The 17,984-nt window shown below is 40.6% G+C and overlaps 1 protein-coding gene across 2 annotated transcripts; it reads left to right on the top strand.

The window, feature by feature from the left end:
• Window positions 1-615: 615 nt before the first annotated feature.
• NMI (N-myc and STAT interactor) lies at window positions 616-17,204 on the top strand. Of its 2 annotated transcripts, XM_054971902.1 has the most exons (10): window positions 616-723; window positions 1,180-1,335; window positions 3,700-3,771; window positions 3,913-4,071; window positions 4,858-4,974; window positions 6,212-6,374; window positions 9,583-9,689; window positions 11,425-11,614; window positions 14,310-14,416; window positions 16,049-17,204. In XM_054971902.1, the coding sequence occupies exons 2-10, from the start codon at window positions 1,327-1,329 to the stop codon at window positions 16,247-16,249; spliced, it is 1,125 nt and encodes a 374-aa protein (XP_054827877.1). In that variant the 5' UTR covers window positions 616-723; window positions 1,180-1,326; the 3' UTR covers window positions 16,250-17,204. The 2 variants fall into 2 exon arrangements, with proteins under 2 accessions (XP_054827877.1, XP_054827878.1); XM_054971903.1 differs by lacking the exon at window positions 1,180-1,335.
• The last annotated feature ends 780 nt before the right edge of the window (window positions 17,205-17,984 follow it).

The raw sequence follows: 17,984 nt of genomic DNA, 5'->3' as shown, positions 1-17,984 counted from the left end.
CACAAGATAAGAGACTGCTTGCCCACCTTGCTTGGGACTTCTACTTTGGGGCCTGTGGCCATGGATGGGGTGTGGCCTTCTCCCTTTTGCCTTCCCAACTCATCCCTGTAAGATTACTTTCTTACCTAGCTACCTATTTTTTTCTGCTTCCTCCTTCAGGGCCTGTACTAGGGTTGCCAGCTCCAAGTTGGGAAATTCCTGGAGATCTAGGGTGTGTGTGTGTGAAACCTGGAGAAACCTGGAGAAAGTGGGGTTTGTGGAGGGAAAGGACCTTGGCATGGCATAATTCCATAGAGTCAACCCCCCAAAGCAGCCGTTTTCTCCAGGTGAACTGATCTCTGTGGCCTGGAGACCAGTTGTAATTTCAGGAGATCTCCAGCCACTACCTGGAGGCTGGCAACCCTGGCATGTAACGGGAGGGGTCTCACTTAAGTCTTGTTATGTGTGCGTGTGCTGGTTGCAGTATTCTAGCGTGTGAGTGTTCTCTCCCAGTTGGAAGCATGAAAGAGCCCTATTTCCTGAAGCTCCCGCACGGCTCGTTTTCCTTCCCTCCAGGGGTTGCGATTGGCTCTGAGGGCCTCCCTTTTCGCACGTGACTTTCAGTAAGTGCAGCTGCTTTCTGCTTTCTGCTGCTGGGGCTTCCCGGAGGATCTCCGTACAGCTCAAGCGCAAGGCGAGTTGCCGGCACCGCTGCGCGAGGAGCACTCCTGCCCCGCAATGCTCGTAAGTGTGTTCCGAAGCTGTCGAGGCGATCTTACCAGCGGCACGAATTTGCTTTGCCAACTCCTGCGGTCCGACTCTTTCCCTTCCCCCCTCCTCTTCAGCGTTTAAAAAGTGAAACCAAAAGTGGGTTTCGGTTTGCAAAGGCGACGGGTGTGCGGTAGATCTCCGCAAGGTCTAGATATGTACTAGACTTATTGTCTGCATAAAACCGGCTGCTGGTAGTTTCAAAGGGGGCTGTTGAGGAACTCGAATATAATAACGTTCATACGTGCGTGTACATGGTATGGCGAGTCAGACCTTGATGGCGCACAGTGGAATGTGTGAATGGTTTCTGCGGCAGAGGACTGCAAGTGATGTAATGGGTGTAAAATTGATGTTGACGATCATTCGAAAAGTAATGCTTAATCTGGTCTGGCTCGTTTTCTATTCCTTTTTTTTAATTTACGTAATTTGCAGCCTGCCTTTCTCACTGCGACTCTGGGTGGATTCACATATGCAGCATTCCAGTGAGGCAGCAATGATCAGGTGACGTGTGTACACCAGCTCTATCTGAGCAGGAGAAAGGAATCATAGTCCAGTCCCTTAGTGGACCAGCAGAACAAAATGTCAGGAGTAAGCATTTCCAATTGTATAATTTTATTTATGTACTTCAGTTATACCCTGCCCTTTCCTCCAGTGAGGGTCTATAGTGGGGTATGTTGTTTCTGTTTTATCTTCACAACAACCCTGTGAGGTGGGTTAGGCTGAGAGTGTGTGATGGCCCAAGGTCACCCAACAAGCTTCCATGGCAGAGTGGGGAGAGTGTCGCTCAGATTCTAGTCCGACACTAACCATAATGTTTATCTAATGAGTAGTATGGGCATCAGTTTGTTTGGAGGGCTGTCATGCAGCGTAAATGGCAGTGGGATGGCAAACCAGTGGGATGTCATTTGTTTTAAATAACTGTAATGCAAGACATTGTGGACAACAGTAGAGGGACAAAACTTACGTTAGAATTAACTGTTGGTAGCCCCTCCATGCAATAGAACGCTCCTCTAAATCTTGATAGAAGGGTGTCCAAGTGGCCTGGGAAAAATGCCCTGCCTTTTTTCCAAAGGCTTAATACGATGTTATTTGCCAGTTGGTGTTATTTACCTCCATGCCATGACAAGGTTCGCCTGCCCACCTTCTGGGCCTTAAGTCTCTGTTAAAGGGCAAGACGTTTTTCTCCAGGCCACCTGGCAACTCAACATAGTAGAAGAAATCATAGGATCCACCCCATGATCTGTATTACACCTACATACACAACCAGCAAATTGTAACTTGCTGGTCCGTTATGATGCCCACAGCCATCCAGATTTTTAGCATTGGCGACAGGGGGCAGATCCTAATTTGTCAATGTGAAGCTGCAGTTTATCTTATTGAATTAAGTTGACCTTGCATGCAAAATAGTGGCAGAATGTTACTTAAGTTGGTGGAAGATTTCCCCCTCCCTCAGCTGATACCCACTTTGCCCTCACGTAGTCCGTGACTCCCTTGACCAGAGCAGAATTTCAGGGGGCTCAGTGGCCTGTTTGTGTCTTGCTTTGCCTATATGGGCAATGCTTAGGATCCCACCCATTGTTTGTAATGTTTATGCCTTAGCAGGTAAAAAGTGTAATATGTTATACTCAAACTGTTCCTATGCTAAAGAGTATTTTTGAAACATCATGTTCCAGTGGTTTTAATGAGCGAGTCCTTCTCTTCATAGAGTGATTTTATTGAGAGGATACACAGACTATGCCATCATACTTGTTAGTTAAATAATTATATTTTTAGTTTTATACTCATTTCTCATAGCCTTTACATTTATTTTAAAACAAATGTTTGCTTAGGTGACATAGTGGTGGAATCCCTATTAATAAAGATATACTTGGGAAAAGATTGGACAGAGCTTTGGAAACTATTCTGAATAGGCATATCCAGTACTTACTTACAGGTCAACAACAATTATGTCATCGTTTTTTTCCTGTCTAGGGCTTAATGATTCATATTGAATGAAAACCAGTGAATAAAAACAGAGGGGGTTTTGCCTTTACAGATTTATGGCACTCAGTTTTGTTTTACCTCAAGTGATGAGTTTTTCATTGTGGCTTTAGTGCCTCATAAAAAATGTTTTTCAGGATTTGGGCTAGTATAAAAATGTTCATCAGTGATTACTTTGAATCAAGTGAACATTGCATCACTGAACTTGGGTCTTCCTAGTCTTAGTCATGAATTCTTAGCACTATCCTTCGCTGGCTTCAGAAATTTGTCAAGAATTCAGAAATGGTAAGAAATCCAGTTCTTAGAAAGTCTTTGGTATACTTGTAGAATCTGTCAGAAAAGAGATTTCTGGGAATGATGTATCTATCAATTTATATAATATTTATCTCACCTTTTCTACCCAAAGTTCAAATGTGTGCGTGAAATTTAGCAGCTATGAACATGTATGTGTGAGTGTACAGAAAGCCATGCCACCTAAATGAGATTGTCAGCGTTCACCAGCATTTCTGGCAAGTGGTATCATACACCAGTGAATGACCACATCACAAACACTGCCATCCTAAGGAGGTCTACTCACAGTTCTACTAAGGTCTACTCAATGGGGCTTACTCCCAGGAAAGCATTTTTAGTATTGCACTGAAAATCTGTCTGAGATTAGTATCTTTTATATGTGACTATTGCTATTCACCACATTTCAGACATTTATTATAACCACATTCACACACACAGTTTAATTGATCTTCCACATAAACCAGCTAAAACATGTAACTCTAAAGGTGGACAATAAAGAAATAATAAAATATTAGGTGTTGGTTATAAAGGAATTTTTCATGCATTGTTTTTCATGTAATAATAGATTTTATGTTGCACAAAAGATTCAAATAAAGAACACCTTGATTTTAACAGCCTTGAAAAAATTGAGTTGTGTTTCAAAACAGAAAGGAAACATTTAAAAATGTTTTTGTTTTGAAGAAAGCAGAAGGCGAGATTCCAGGCATGCAAGAAAATGAGAGTGGAAATATTCAAGACCTGGAAAAATGGAAGGTATGATCTCAAGGTCTTTGTGCAGTTCAGAGATGTTGGCATAGACTGTATGAGGAGAACAACTGCTGTGCATTAAAAATCTTACAAGTGACATTTTGTTGAAAAGTCTAAAATTGCACTGATGTCTTTCACATTACTAAGGAGAAGACTGCAAAAGCTGAAAACCAAAAGGCCAAATTGCTTCTTGCTAAACTTACCGCTGATGAGGAGAGAAGAAAATGGGAATTGGAGTTAAAAAGACTGAAGGATGTGGAAGATAAGCTTGCTAAGGAAAGAAAGCTAGATTGGGAGAATTATCAGGTAATGAGAGAACATTTGTATACAGGGCTTTTTTTCAGGGGGAACGTGGTGGAACGGAGTTCCAGCACCTCTTGAAAATACTTTGCAATAGAGCTTGAAAATAGTATTATTTCAAAGAAACCCGTGTATTTCTTCCTCATTTCCATCTTGAGAGTTCCGCCACCTCTTTTCCCAGGAAAAAAACCCTGTTTGTATGCCAGCACTTTAAGAAAGGAGCAAAATAATTGGGAAATATGGTTATGGATTGTGCCCCAAGCCTGCGATAGTCTGTGACTTGTAAGACCTGTTGCTTTAAATCAAGGGGCTTAGGCCTTCAGGAAATTGAGACAGAAAATATTAAAGAGTACTTTGCCTAAATCTTTGGAATTCTAGTGGGTGTCAAAACCAGGGCTCTAGTAGTTTTACTCTCTTTATCTTAAATATGTTGTGAGAAAGCTGTTCCCACTGATGTAATTGGTATTTCTTGAGTTTTTATCAGTCATGCTCATATCCAGGAGTGGTGCTAGGCTATTTGTTGTGATTCCTCTGAGATAAATCAGAATTCAGAATCAATTCAAACTGGCTTGTTTGGTTTAACACAGAAGTGAGGTTCAGTTACATCTGATTTTATTGGTGTGATTCAGGTTCAGAACAATGTGAGTTTTTAAAAAAAATAAAATATACCCTGAGGAACAGCATGGAAGGTGGAGTGAGGGAGAAGAGATTGGCCAGCATGTAAAGAGGCAATTTTTGACAGAGTACCTTAATCGTGCTGAAAATGTTTAATTTTCCTTTTGTGTTCTGCAGAAGAATCTTTCTATAATAAATGAACAAAAAAATGAACTGAGAAGGGAAATTCAATTCCTTAAAGACAAAATTACAGCCAAGAAGGCAAAATGTGAAGAACTTGCTCAGAGATTCCGGGTAATCTTAAGTTTTATCATTTAACTTTTAAAAGGGCAAATGTTTTATTTTTCAGTCTGGGGAGGTGTTGAGAAAGAGTGCAGGAAGGTGATGAAGTTGGAGTTGCCAAGAGGTCATCATTTGAAAAGATTTCCAGTGTAAAAACTCTAAAAAGTTAAAGATTTGAAAAAAATTCATCCAGAATTACACAGAGTTCACTACCTGTGATCAGGGTCACTTCATGAGTTCCCCTTTTCATGCTGCGAGTTTAATACAAATAAGCTCTCTAAATTATCATTTACCTACAACTTCATAAATGTTGCCTTTTGCTAGTGTTCAGAATGTAGTAATAAACGTAGCAATTGCTCTTGACTTTTTACCAGTTCAGTGGCTAGAGTGTTGGTTTCTAACGTGAGACACTCGGGTTCTATCTTCCTTTAGGCTCAGCCTAGATATGGTTGAGCAAATCTGTGATCAGGATTTCTTGTGGGTTATTTTTTAGTTCAAAACAGTCTCTGTCTTTGTGTGTGTGTTTGTTTTTGGGGGGAGCAGTGGATTTTCAGCTTTCGTTTACCCAATCTGAATTGTTACATTGCCGCAAACTGTTAATTAGGGTATTTTTCTAATTCTGTAAGGCTTATGGGCCACAATAAAAAACTGTCCATTAGTAACTGTATGACTTCCCACAATAAGGGAGATAGCTGCTTCAGGAAAGTGACACAGGGAAAAGAGGTTAACCGTCCCCCGTAACGCCACTGCTCTCATTTGAGTCCCCCTTCAATAGCTGCTTTAAACTAGGAAAGAAAGAAAAAGTGGGAGATCTTGATCATGAATCATGTCTAGTTTGACCCTCACCTATGAAGCTCACTGGTAGCCCATGTCTGGATGCATGGGTCTTGAATATGGATGCATGGTCTTGAACAAAGTATTAACCACCAAGCGTCATAAAAAATTAAACACTGCTCTGAACTCTTTTAGAGGAAGGATATGGTGCAGTTACAAATGTTTTCACAGTCCTATGCAGCGCCCAAGTAATAAACTTATATTTGGGAGGCATAAAGTCAGGATTTAATATTACTAACAGCAAGTGTATATTCTATCCTAAGCATTTATTTGCTGGCCTGACAAATTTTAGAAACAAGCAGACACTTCAGGGATCTACATGCCAATGTAGTCTTTTACCCAATAATGTTTTTAACCTTGAAGCTTAATAAATTATTTAGATAATTGCCTTCTGTTTTGCTTTTTAACATATTAGCTTAAAAGATTCATACCTGAAACGAAAGTGAAATTTACACACCTGGAGAAAGTAAAGAATGAAGAGATGCATACGAATATATGCTGCTTTTTTGATGTCTCCACAAATATCTCCTTCAAACTGAACAAAGGAGAAGCTCTCATCACATTTGAAGAAGAAAATGGTATGAAGAGCTTATTTCAATACAGGGCTAGAAAGAGACTTGGGCCAGTCAAGGACTTTCTCTCATATGAAAGGAAAAGTTAGAACACAAAAACATAGTAGAGCCTCATGGGTCAGACCATTGGTCCATCTAATCAGATGTGCTGTTTCACACAGTTACCTGGAGGGCCATAGAAATAGGACAGAGAGGCCAAGGCTTTCCTCTAAAGCTGCCTCCGAGAACTGGTAATCAGAGGCTTGCTGGCTCTGTGGAGATTCCTTCTACTCAGCATGGCTAATAGCAGTTGATAAAACCTCTCTCAATCCAGTCAACCCACTTTACAAGCCATCAGTGCTTACGGTCTTCACTGTGTCTACTGGCAGTGAATTCCAGCTTAATTATCATTGAGTAAATGAGTATTTCCTTATGTCTGTGCTGTCTCATCAGCTTCATTGGACACTCCCAAGTTCTAGTATTAAGGGAGAGGGAGAAAAAGCTCTCTCTATTCACTTTCTCTATCCTATGCATAATTTTATAAACCTCTTATCTTTCCTTTTTTATTTATAATCCAATGAGTGAGTGGTCTTGGACAAATAAACCTTTATCATGCCCTGCCTGTCTTGTTTCTTGACTGAAAACTCCCAATTTTCTCAGCCTTTCCTCACAGGAAAGGTGCTTAGACACCTTTATCATCTTGGTTGCCCTTTGCTGTTCTTTTTCCAGCCGTTCAGTGTCCTTTTTGAGATATGGTGGTATAAATTTAAGGCCATGCTATTAGTCAGCCACTTTTATATTTATATTCTGCCCAGCACATTTTGGCACCTTAAACTGTAAATCTACCTATATGGCACCTGCAGTAAAAACATAATAATAGTTGACAATTTGCCACTTTTTAAATGGAGCTACCATTTGAGTCAGCTCCTCATTCAGCCGAATACAGGGCTGGCTCTGATATTAACAGTGTTGTGGTCGAGTGATACCAGCAACAGTTAGCTGCCTGATAGAGCCATTGGGTTTTACAGTCTCCATCTACAATTAGGCTAGCAGATCCCAGGGGCTGAATGCATTGTATTGCAGAGGTCAACTATTTTTGGCCAACTAAGGGGTGGAGAGTGGTCAGCTGCAGTACTGCAGCCTAAGCTCTGCTCATGACCTGAGTTTGATCCTAGTGGAAGCTGGGTTCAAATAGCCGGCTCAAGGTTGAGTCAGCCTTCCATCCTTCCAAGGTCGGTAAAATGAATACCCAGTTTCCTGGGGGTAGTGTAGATGACTGGGGAAGGCAATGGCAAACCACCCCGTAACAAAAGTCTGCCAAGAAAATGTGATGCATTTGTTGTGATACTGTCCCCCCGTGGGTCAGTAATGACTTGGTGCTTGTACAGGGGGGCTACCTTTACCTTAACCTTTAAGGGGTAAAGTGTAGATGGCTGGGGAAGGAAATGGCAAACCACCCCATAACAAAAAGTCTGCTAAGAAAATGTCACGATGTGATGTCCCCCCAGGGTCAGTAATGACTTGGTGCTTGCACACCTTTACCTTAATAGGCTAATTTAAGAGAAGTGTGGTTTGCTCGTGTGGTGTGTCAGTGTTGGCAGCACCAGAAGAGGTTCAGTTTTGTCAAGGATATTTCTTTCCAGAACACTTGGCTCCCTTTGGCAAGCTTTCACTTGTAGTGGATGTTGGCCTTGTCACTGGCCTCAGGCAGTACCTCGTGCAAATGAAGTGTGAGAGCAGTATAATGTGCGAGGAGAGATTGTGCAAGATTGCATCTTGGAGCCAGCAATGTGTGAGCGGAAAGGAAAAGGTATTTAGCACCATTCCATCTGCACAAGCAACCATGTAAGAGCTGCTCCAAAGCATGGCTCTTCAATATAATTTTTGTTAAAATAATGTATAGATGAGGCAGTGAAATGTCCAACAGGTCGTTTTCATGGTTTTACTGACATTTGTTTTTGCAATTGTATTAGAAGTACATTAAGATATGCATCCTGCTTTGTATCTGGCAGGCGAGGAGCAGCCAAGGCAACAACAGCAAGCCTTATAGAAGCTGCTTCACTAGCAAAACTTCCACATTTCTGCAGGCTTATATAAGAGACTGGGATCATTATCCTTCCTGATAGCCTAGTTAGAGTCCAGTTACTGTCATGAACTACACCTCACCTCCTTTACGGGAGAGACTGGACTGAGGTAGACCTCAAGCTGCATGTCATAGGTTCCTTCATCAGGGACCTGCCTTCCTTCTGGTCCCTCGTCAGGGACCTGCCTTCCTTCTGGTCCTCCTTTGTCTCTGCTCCTGATACTCTGGAGAAGACTTTGTAGGCGCAGGACCTTGGCTGGCCCCCCTTAGTGGCTCCAAGTCTTCAGACGGTGCCAACTGGGTGCAGACCTGCTCATATGGTTCCTGGGCTCTCTGACTGTTGGGGAAGGATCACAGCAGTCTGCCTGTGGCGCATTCAGAGGGGCCTGCGCCTTGGAGATCTCATGGCTTAAGAGGGACTTCTCATTATCCCAAGAGTCTGCCTCAGTGGAACTGGGGCAGGCCATGTCACCATGTCTTTCACAGGTGGAAGTGATAATAGGGATGCAATCACTTTCACTTAGAACAAGCAGACAGCAGGGGATAATTTTAGCGTTTCCACTTGTTCAAGATCTTTTGCACGTGCAGAAATCTTCCATGGGATCCAACCCTGTGATGTATCTCTGACCAAGGAGATACAGGGTTGGATCTAGCCAGCTTTGCTACTAGTGAAAAGGATGGATAGGTCCCATTTGACCGTCAAAATGTTATGCTGGGGATCATGGCACCTGAATGTAGAAAATCCAGGTGAGATGGAGCCTGTAGTGAGTGTTCTGTAGTTTGGTGCAGGCAAGGAGATACCAGAAGGCAGGATTCTTAACAAAAGATTTTATTCTTCTGTCCATCTTACAGTCCCACTCTACTTCCTACCTACCTACCTACCTACCTAATGGGACATATTTCTAAATATCAGCCGGACACAAGCTCCAGCTATTAAAATACAAGTGAGATTGAGGTTTTTTAAAAAAAACACTGGCTCAATCCATCCCTACTGAGTTTCTGTTATCCACGAAAAATACTGCTATGCACTGTGTATATTCCCACAACACACATAACATTGCTTATGAACTTTTCTGAAATATGTGTACAGTCAGTTTCAATGTTAAGAACCTGTGAGTACCTGGTCATAGAAAAGATTTGCTGTCCTTTCAGTCACCCAGGAATTGCTTCAAAAGTCTCATCATGTTGTGAACCTGGAAAATGCAAAGACAGCTGTGAGAGTTCGACCTGTTGAACTGGAGAGTGGATTATCATTTTGGGTAACTGAAAAGCCATTATGAAAGCTTGTTAAAGTATACCAAGACTAATAATATGTCAGTGGTTGTTCTAATACATATTTTTCTAAAAAGCTGTAATATTACGCACACTTGCTTGGGAGTTAATCCCATTTACTTTGGCGGGACTTCTGAGTCAACATGCATAGCACCAGGCTGTGGATCCTTTTGTCTTTAAGTGACACAGCTGTGAATATTCTTGGAGTCCAGCACTGGTATGGAAATTGTCCCTGGGATTGGGAAGGACCCATGTGGTAATGTGTGTCAGACATTACACCAAGGCTTCTCATTTTATTAACTCTGTTTATGTTTCGTCATACTTCAGCCAGTGTGTTTGTAACCTTAAAATCTCACTTCAAAACTAGACGTTTTACCTAGTTTCCCCCCCCTGCTGGAAAAGAACCTGGAAACTTTGGGGGAAATAGAAGTATCTGTAATATTTACATTCTTATAAAACCTAAAGATATTTTACTACATTAAGAACATAAATGGCATCATGCATAACTTTGTTTGCACATATAACTGAATTCTTGGCATATTTATGGCATTTTAAAAGTATTAATGCTTTAGTTATGTTCAAATCAACTTGCAAATATACCCAGAGAGAGCGAGAAAGCTGCAAACTGGTGCCTCCTCTGCTAGCTGGGAACATAGCCTTTGATAGCAAAAATGTAAATCTCCTCCTCTGCAGCTTTGCCACCTACAGCAACAGGTCTTGTGCGGTTTCTGCCCCTCTGTTATCTCTGCTGCCCTTTTTATCCTCCAGTAAGACCACTGGCAGTCTTGGCTATGGGCCCCATTCTGGGCCCCTGACTGCTGTGCAACGGCCTGGTGCTGCTGCAACCAAAGCAGCAACTCAAGAGGCAGCGGAGAGCGACAGAGGCTGGGGAAGGGCCACCTGCTATGCCCGTAGCAAAGGGCAACTCAGTTGAGACAAGGGAGAGGGGGCACTGCATGGTGCCTGCCTGCCTGCTCATTCCCCTCTCCCTCTCTATACCAGTTGCCCACAGCCTGTATAGCAGCTGTGTACTGCTTGCTGCCCACCACATCAAACAGTTCACAAGTGATGAGCTGTGTGAAGACGGGGGCGGGGGCACCCTTGACTTTTGCTCAGACCCACAGAATCACTTAAGTCCATCTCCAGGGCAAATCTTATTTCTCTATAGTAATGTGTGTCTATCACAATCCTTTCTAAGTGCAGAAATGCATCTTGAGTCTGAACATTAGATATATCAACAATAAGTATTGTCATTAAATTGCACTATAAATTGTCCTACATAAAATACCTTCATACTTAATGGTTCTTTGAAATAATTTCAGTGAGTAAAACCTTATAATTAATATTTTAAATTAATTCTAAGATTTTGTGAGAGTTCTTCAAAATATGTTTTTGTTTGATTTTTTTTAATTCTCAGGGAAGGATCAGGGGAAAACTTTTTAGTTTCTTCTCCACTCAAATTGGTGGTTGTTGCTGTAATTCAAATTTACAGACACACACAATCCCTGATTCTCACAGTTAAGTTTGTTGATGAATTCTAGTTGTGCAGTATTTTGCCGCGATTGGACTTCCTTAGCCAGGCATTAGGAATGGAAGCTGGCCTAAAAAAGCTGATGGCATGACCATGGTTATTTTTGATACTCTGGGAGAACATGGCTATGCTTCTGGATTCTATTTCAATTTCTAATTTTGGAACTGGCTTGGTTTTTTTTTTCTCCTTAGCTCAATGTTAAGATTTCTCGAAAGAAGATTAATGTTTCTGATATCCCTAATCTACCAATCCCAGATGAATGGGTAAAAGACAAGTTGGAACTGAATTTCTGCAAAACTAAACCAGGAGGAGGGGACGTACAGGATGTGTTATACGACAGGCAGTCTCAAATGGCCATCATTACGTTTGTCCAGCCAGGAGGTAATTTCTGAAACATTCCATTCCAGTAGTTAACTTTACAGGATTTGAGTCCCTTTTCTGGTATTTTGCTGGCATTGCCATTGTTTGGTTGTTACTGTGTAATTTCTTATGTTTCTAAACTGATCTAAGATAGAAATCTCTAGGTCTGATTTTTATGAGTAAGCAGTTCAGTAAATTTCAATTGTGATAAGGATACAAAGCATAAATCCAAAGAAGGTATTCACGGCTTGGCTGTAAACAGTGTACCAAGTACAGTTTCCCCTGCTATGTTTCACTGAAAAGAAATTCTGTCTGCTGCACTATGAAATTCTTGGAGGCATCTTTACAAACTTTGAGGCAGTAAACCCTGGTAGTGGATGGTTTCAGGTGGGTAGCTGTGTTGGACTGCAGTAGAAAAGCAAGATCCAGGTCTTTAAGCTGCTATTGGACCCAGATCTTGCTCTGGTAGTAGATGGTTACATTCAGGACCATGTGGGTGGGTGGGTGGGTGCGCATGCATGGAGACAGAGTATAATCACCTGCTAGCTACCTTTTAAATAGTTTGCTAAATTTGCAAATCAAATTAGTTTGAAGGCTCTCAACCAGTATCAGTTTTTTTTAATGAAGTGCTTTTTAAAAAATTTACTCTGCTGCATGAGAGACGCTTTACTTTCCTGAAATTTATTACTAAGTTGTAATTTGCTCCACCCATGTTTCATCATTGTCTCATAATCTTCAGTAATTCTATCCTTTTTGAATTCTTTTCTTGTCTCGTTTTCTCATTTTATCTTTTCTTCTTATGCTTCTCCTTAGGGCATGACTAGATGACATGAGGGGATCCATAATCAGATTTCCTGTTTCTTTTTAGGAGGGCTGGGCCATGGAGTCAGTACTCAGGCAGGAGCTTATTCCCCCCCCCCCCCAAATATGTATGGAGCGTGAATGTTCAACTGTGCTTGTGTGCGATTTATACTGCCACCCTAAGCAAGAGGGTATGACTGTTCAGGATTGCAGAAAAAGTAAAAGATGGGTGTGTAATAGAGTATTAGAGTTTAAGTTAACATTAGAATCAGGAGGATTGTGGAAAGTAAAGAGTTTAGATAATCGGAAAGTAAAATGGATGTAATGTTATATTTTTAATATCTTGATTGCTAATATATATGATTATGCTAGCATTATTTTAGGTAGAATATATGGTTTACCTGAGGTATTTAAAGGGAAACTTGTACCATAGAGATATAGAGATATTTTTAGTAGAGATTTAATAAGCTTAGAGAAAAGAGTATTAAGTGTGTGTTTAACAGGGTATATGAGATATTAAGTAATTAAGTAATAAAATAGACTAAGGGTTGGAAAACTGTTGGAAGTCAACTAAAAAGGGGGGAGGAAAGGGAGGGGGTTAGAAATAGACTTACAAGGGGGTAATGAATGTGCTGAATGATATTATAATCTAATCCAATAAAAAAAATTTTTTTTAAAAAAAAGGATTGCAGTGTTGGATCAGTAAAATAGTGAGGGGAAAATGGCCTTTTGCTAGAGGTATAGCCACATATCAATTGGGACGTCTTTTACTTTATTTTAAACAATGGGAAAACTGGTCATGAATTTCCTAGCGTCTGGTTTAGGGTGCCTCTCTTTTTCAGCATTCTGAAGCTTCTATAAACAACGCCTCTTTCTTTTATTTATAGTATAGCTTCGCATTTTAAATCTGTGTGGATTATTTTTAACCTGCTTTCATGAAAAGAAATGGAAAAAAGAATGCTGTTCTCCCTCTATGCCCTCTTGTTTTACTTTGTCTCAGCTTCTCTCTTGATGCCTTCTAGACTGTAAAGCTGCAGGTAAAGAACAGCATCATCAAGGGTGCAATCCCATGCAGAGTTACTTCAGTCTAAGCCCATTGATTTTAATGGGCTTTGACTGGAATAAGTTTGCATAGGATTGCATTGCTAGTTTTTATGGTGGGGGGCAGTTAAAATACTGCTCTACAACAGACTTGCTATAAAAATGTCTGTTTCAAAAGCACTGGACAATTTTGATACTAAAGAAAGAGAATGGTTTTACAGCAGTCTCTGGAGTGTCAGTACAGAATCTGACTGTTGGTGATAGCTAGATTTCTTCCTTTGCAAATGTTCAAGGCAATTTCCATGACTCCCTTTTTATAGACCAGCATATTCAGTCACAAGCTATATCAACTCATAGCTATTTACTGAAACTGCTGAAATGAAATTTGGCAGATAAAGAATGCAAGAGATCATTTTTTGGCATTTATCTGCAAGGTGCTATTCTGCTCTCTCTTTACACCTATTAGTAACCAAGTGGGTTCCCCTCCCCTCCCCAATACTTCCGGCTTCTATTCTAGTGAAATTGTCCTTCTGAAAGGGAAAGGTAAGCAGCTGTGTTCTCTTTTTTAGCTTTTCCTTCAGTTAAATTATCAATGACCGGAGTCTGATTAAGTATTTGGAAGTAAATTCCTACACTATGGTATTCATACTGGTCATAAATATTAGTTCCAGTTAAAAAAGCATCCAGACTTAGAATAGATGCAGACATTTAAAAACACAGTTTAGGATCTAATCCTATGCAGAATTACTCCTGTCTAAATCACTGGGTTTAGACTGGAGTAACTTTGCGTAGGACTGCACTCTGTTTCTCTTCAGAGGTGCAAATAGTTGGGTGTACTGTTTTTCCTCATTTCTTTTTTGGTTTTTAATTCTAGTTGCTAACAACATTGTGAAATGGGCAGAATATCCTTTCCGTGCAAGTGACGAGATTTATGTGGTTATGGTTTCCCCTATTGTAGAAAAGTACCTGGAAAGATTTGAGGTAAGTAAATAATACTGGGATGGCTAAACCAGAAGTAGGAATCAAGCTGGCTCTTGTATTTATCACCGCATTCTGTACCCATTTACTTGGAAGCACAAGCCAGTAAATTCTGGCTGAATGGTTCCTCAGTAAAGGTGCGTAGATTTGCAGACTCAGTCTCAAGAGGTAAGCCTAGCTGTGTTCTCTTCCCCTTCCCAGACAACACATTTCTTCACACAGAAGGGTGGAGTTTCTGATACTTGGAAGGAAACTCTAAAAGTTAGAAGTGTTTCTAAAAGGTTTGATATTCTTGGTTAGTGAATACACTGTAGTTAAATTTGCGTATCATAAGCTATTTGCATATAATAAGCTATTAAGAAAATAAAGGCACGTTCATTACTTTTTAGTTATCACAGGAAAAAAAAATCTTTATCTGGTTGTTGAATCCAAGAATGCTCTCTCCCAGCATGATGCTTTTTGACTAGAGCCTTTCAGTCTGGGAGATGGCTTATTTGAGAATTTCATGTTAGCCTGTTGTAGCAAAATAAAAACAAAAGTGGCACCTTAAAGCCAAACAACATTTATTCTGCATGAGCTTTTGTTAGCCATAGCTCACTTCTTCAGATGCCATGGGACGAAAATAATTTTGGAGAATTTTATAACAAAAAAAATTATGACCCGATTCATGCCAAGCCTCTCTCTGATCCAATTCCTCTTCTTCCTCTCCCCCTCCCTCCCACCTTCTGTGATTATAAAAATCTCCAAATGAATTACTTCCCATAGGATTTGAAGAAGTGAGCTGTGGTTCATAGAAAACCCATGCTGGAATAAATGATGTTACTCTTCAAGGTGCCGCTGGGCTCCTGTTTATATAATGTGAGAATTACCAAGATTGATTTCTAGAGAATGAAATGAATGGGTTTACAACTTTAGGAATTCTTGAAAAGTTTACACATTTATAATTTCCAAGCAACAATCTGGTACAGTGAAGGAATAATTACTTGGCCAAAGGCTCCAAGAAACAAAAGCCACCCAAGCTGTAGCATCGCTCAAAGAATTGTGGCTCTCCTTTTGTTTTTTCAAAGCAGTAAAACACCAGCAATTTGTACATGGTGCAATATTACTCTTGACTCTTCATTAACACATAAGGGCTGATTCCGCACACGTTGGATAATGCACTTTCAATGCACTTTATCGATCGTTTGAGGTGGATTTTTTGTTCCGCACATAAAAAAATCCATTCCAAATGATCTATAAAGAAGATTGGAAGTGCATTATCCAAAATGTGCGGAATCACTCCCCATCTCAAAGAACAAACTTTGAGGTCCCATCTCAAAGAACAATCATGTTCAGGCAAGAGGGTTCGATCTTAAAGGATATTAAAGCAATAATAGAGTGTGAGTAAAACACTTCCATAGAACTCAGCAGAATTATTTATCGGCAAAAGGAGTTTGGGCTGGACCTGTTAGCTTCCACAGAGCTGAAAACTAGCATCAACAAGGGATATATAGTCCGTTTCAAAACAGTGCAGTGAACAGAATGGAGTGAGTTCTCATTGGTGGCAACGTACAGGTTCTCAACAGCAGCATCGCGCCGGTTCTTTTAGGAAAAAAACAGTATATGCAACATGCTCCTTTTTCTCCCTTTTGTCAGATGTTTTCAGGAATATCCAAGAGGACATTATTATTGACAGACATTCAAGACAAGGCAGAAGATGAGGAGAGCATGCAGGATATGATAGCAATCCACTTCCAGAAACCCAGTAATGGTGGTGGTGAAGTTGAATACATCAGATATGTTTCGAAAGGAACCAACGTTGCTTATTTTGAGATGGATACAGAGAGTGGTATATGACAGTCTGCAGGTGAACCCTACCTCACCTTCACATTCTGCGAAAGGTCTTGCAGAACAATTTTTACTATTTTGTAATTTTGACAATTTGCCATTGACTGTGTGCCTTTTTTGTTCAAATGCTGCCGATGGAAACATCCTGTGCCCTAAATAGCACAACTGTGATCCAGTTTGTAGTTAGTCATGACTAAGTCCGTTAGACAGCAAGAGGGCTCATTTGTCATAACTAGCTTGTCCATGTTAACTACACAGAGACTTACTTGTGACAAATGTCTACAGAATAGGGGCTGTACAAGTGATTGGGAGATAGAATATCACAATCATGGGGGTGGTACTCTGGTTTGCAAGTATCTGAACACGGGTTTATCCAAAATCCAGTCGCATCTTGTTGACTCAAGTCAAGGCTATGGCCAGCACATGCAGAGGAGCCCTGCTGGGTCTCTGGAGGTTTCTCAGCCTCCTTTTCATATCTTCCTGTTCCTTGTGGAATCTACTGGTTGGAGTACAAGGAGCTGCAGTCAGAAGTGAAAATCTAGAGATCTCTAGCCCATGTGGAAGTATTTGCATTCATGCATAAGACCTGTTCAGTTTCTGTCCACAGATCTGTAATGATGTAATGCTGCATGATGTCATTTATACACAGTGAAGGCTCTTGGAAGTTTTAATCATGTTAGAGAACATAGGACTTGCTATTCACTTCTACTATGTACTGCCTTGGGTGTTCAAAGCATCCAGTTTTAAGAGATGAACAACAACTTGGATCTTCTTTCCTGTTACGCTTGGAGCAGTGGGGGCTATACAATTTCTGGGTCTCTCAAGTCCTCACCCTCTGAAAATCTCAAATGTTGGCTACAATGGCCCTGTGATTGTGCCTTTCTACCAAGAGCTTCTTTCTCATGAGTTAAATTTCTTCAAACGTACTTTGTTCTTTCTAATAAACACTGTCTTTAAACATCTATTTACAGATTTGAAATGTTCATTTTATTTATATCCTACCTTGCCTCCATGTACCTAAGGGAGGGTAGCACTCAAAGGATCGTCCTACATTATTTTCTCAGTGAGCTTGGGAGATAGGTTAGGTTAGATGTCTCACTACCACACCTTCAGATGAACCAAGCTGAATATCATTTTTACTTCATGATTTAAGAACTTTCAAACCTATGAAGGAAACTAATTGTTCAGAAATCCTACGGGAGCAACAATTTGCCTGGAATTCTTTTCTGAAGTAATTGTTTTTAAATTTAACATTCATTCCAGGGCTTTTTGTTTGGTGTTTTTTTTGTGTGGGGGTGGGGGTGGGGGTGTCCATCTGTACTGAATACTGGCACCTGCTGGGCTGGGTTCTCTCCCACGCCCTAATGGAAAAAATCAGTGCAATCTTACATATGAGCACCAACACATTTTTTAAAAACAAAAAAGCACTATGTTCTGTCTTTAATTAGGCAAGAGTTCATTTGGGATGCAATAAAAAAGTCTCCTATCACCCCATCCCCCAATTAATTCTTCTTCAAACTTTTTTACATCCAGAGATCACAAAAACTTGCTCTGGAATAAAATGGTTAGTTTTTAAGGTGTCACAGGACACCTTTTTAATGCAACAAACTTCTATTTCTCTGAAAATTTTCAAAGCAACATAACCTAGAAACCGCGAACAGAAGTGCCTAGCTATTCAAGCTGGTTTAGTTTTTCTTTTCTACGTGGTGCTGCAGACCGAAAAGCGTGCGCCACGCCACATACA

Source organism: Eublepharis macularius, chromosome 2 (genome assembly GCF_028583425.1).
Source record: "Eublepharis macularius isolate TG4126 chromosome 2, MPM_Emac_v1.0, whole genome shotgun sequence".
Lineage (NCBI taxonomy): Eukaryota > Metazoa > Chordata > Lepidosauria > Squamata > Eublepharidae > Eublepharis > Eublepharis macularius.
The sequence above is the reverse complement of the archived record's forward strand: the minus strand, read 5'-3'. Positions and strand labels throughout refer to the sequence as shown.

Coding starts and splice junctions, on each gene's coding strand:
- NMI (XM_054971902.1), top strand. Junction 3,772..3,912: donor AAGACCTGGAAAAATGGAAG/GTATGATCTCAA, acceptor CACATTACTAAG/GAGAAGACTGCAAAAGCTGA. Junction 11,615..14,309: donor TACGTTTGTCCAGCCAGGAG/GTAATTTCTGAA, acceptor TTTTAATTCTAG/TTGCTAACAACATTGTGAAA.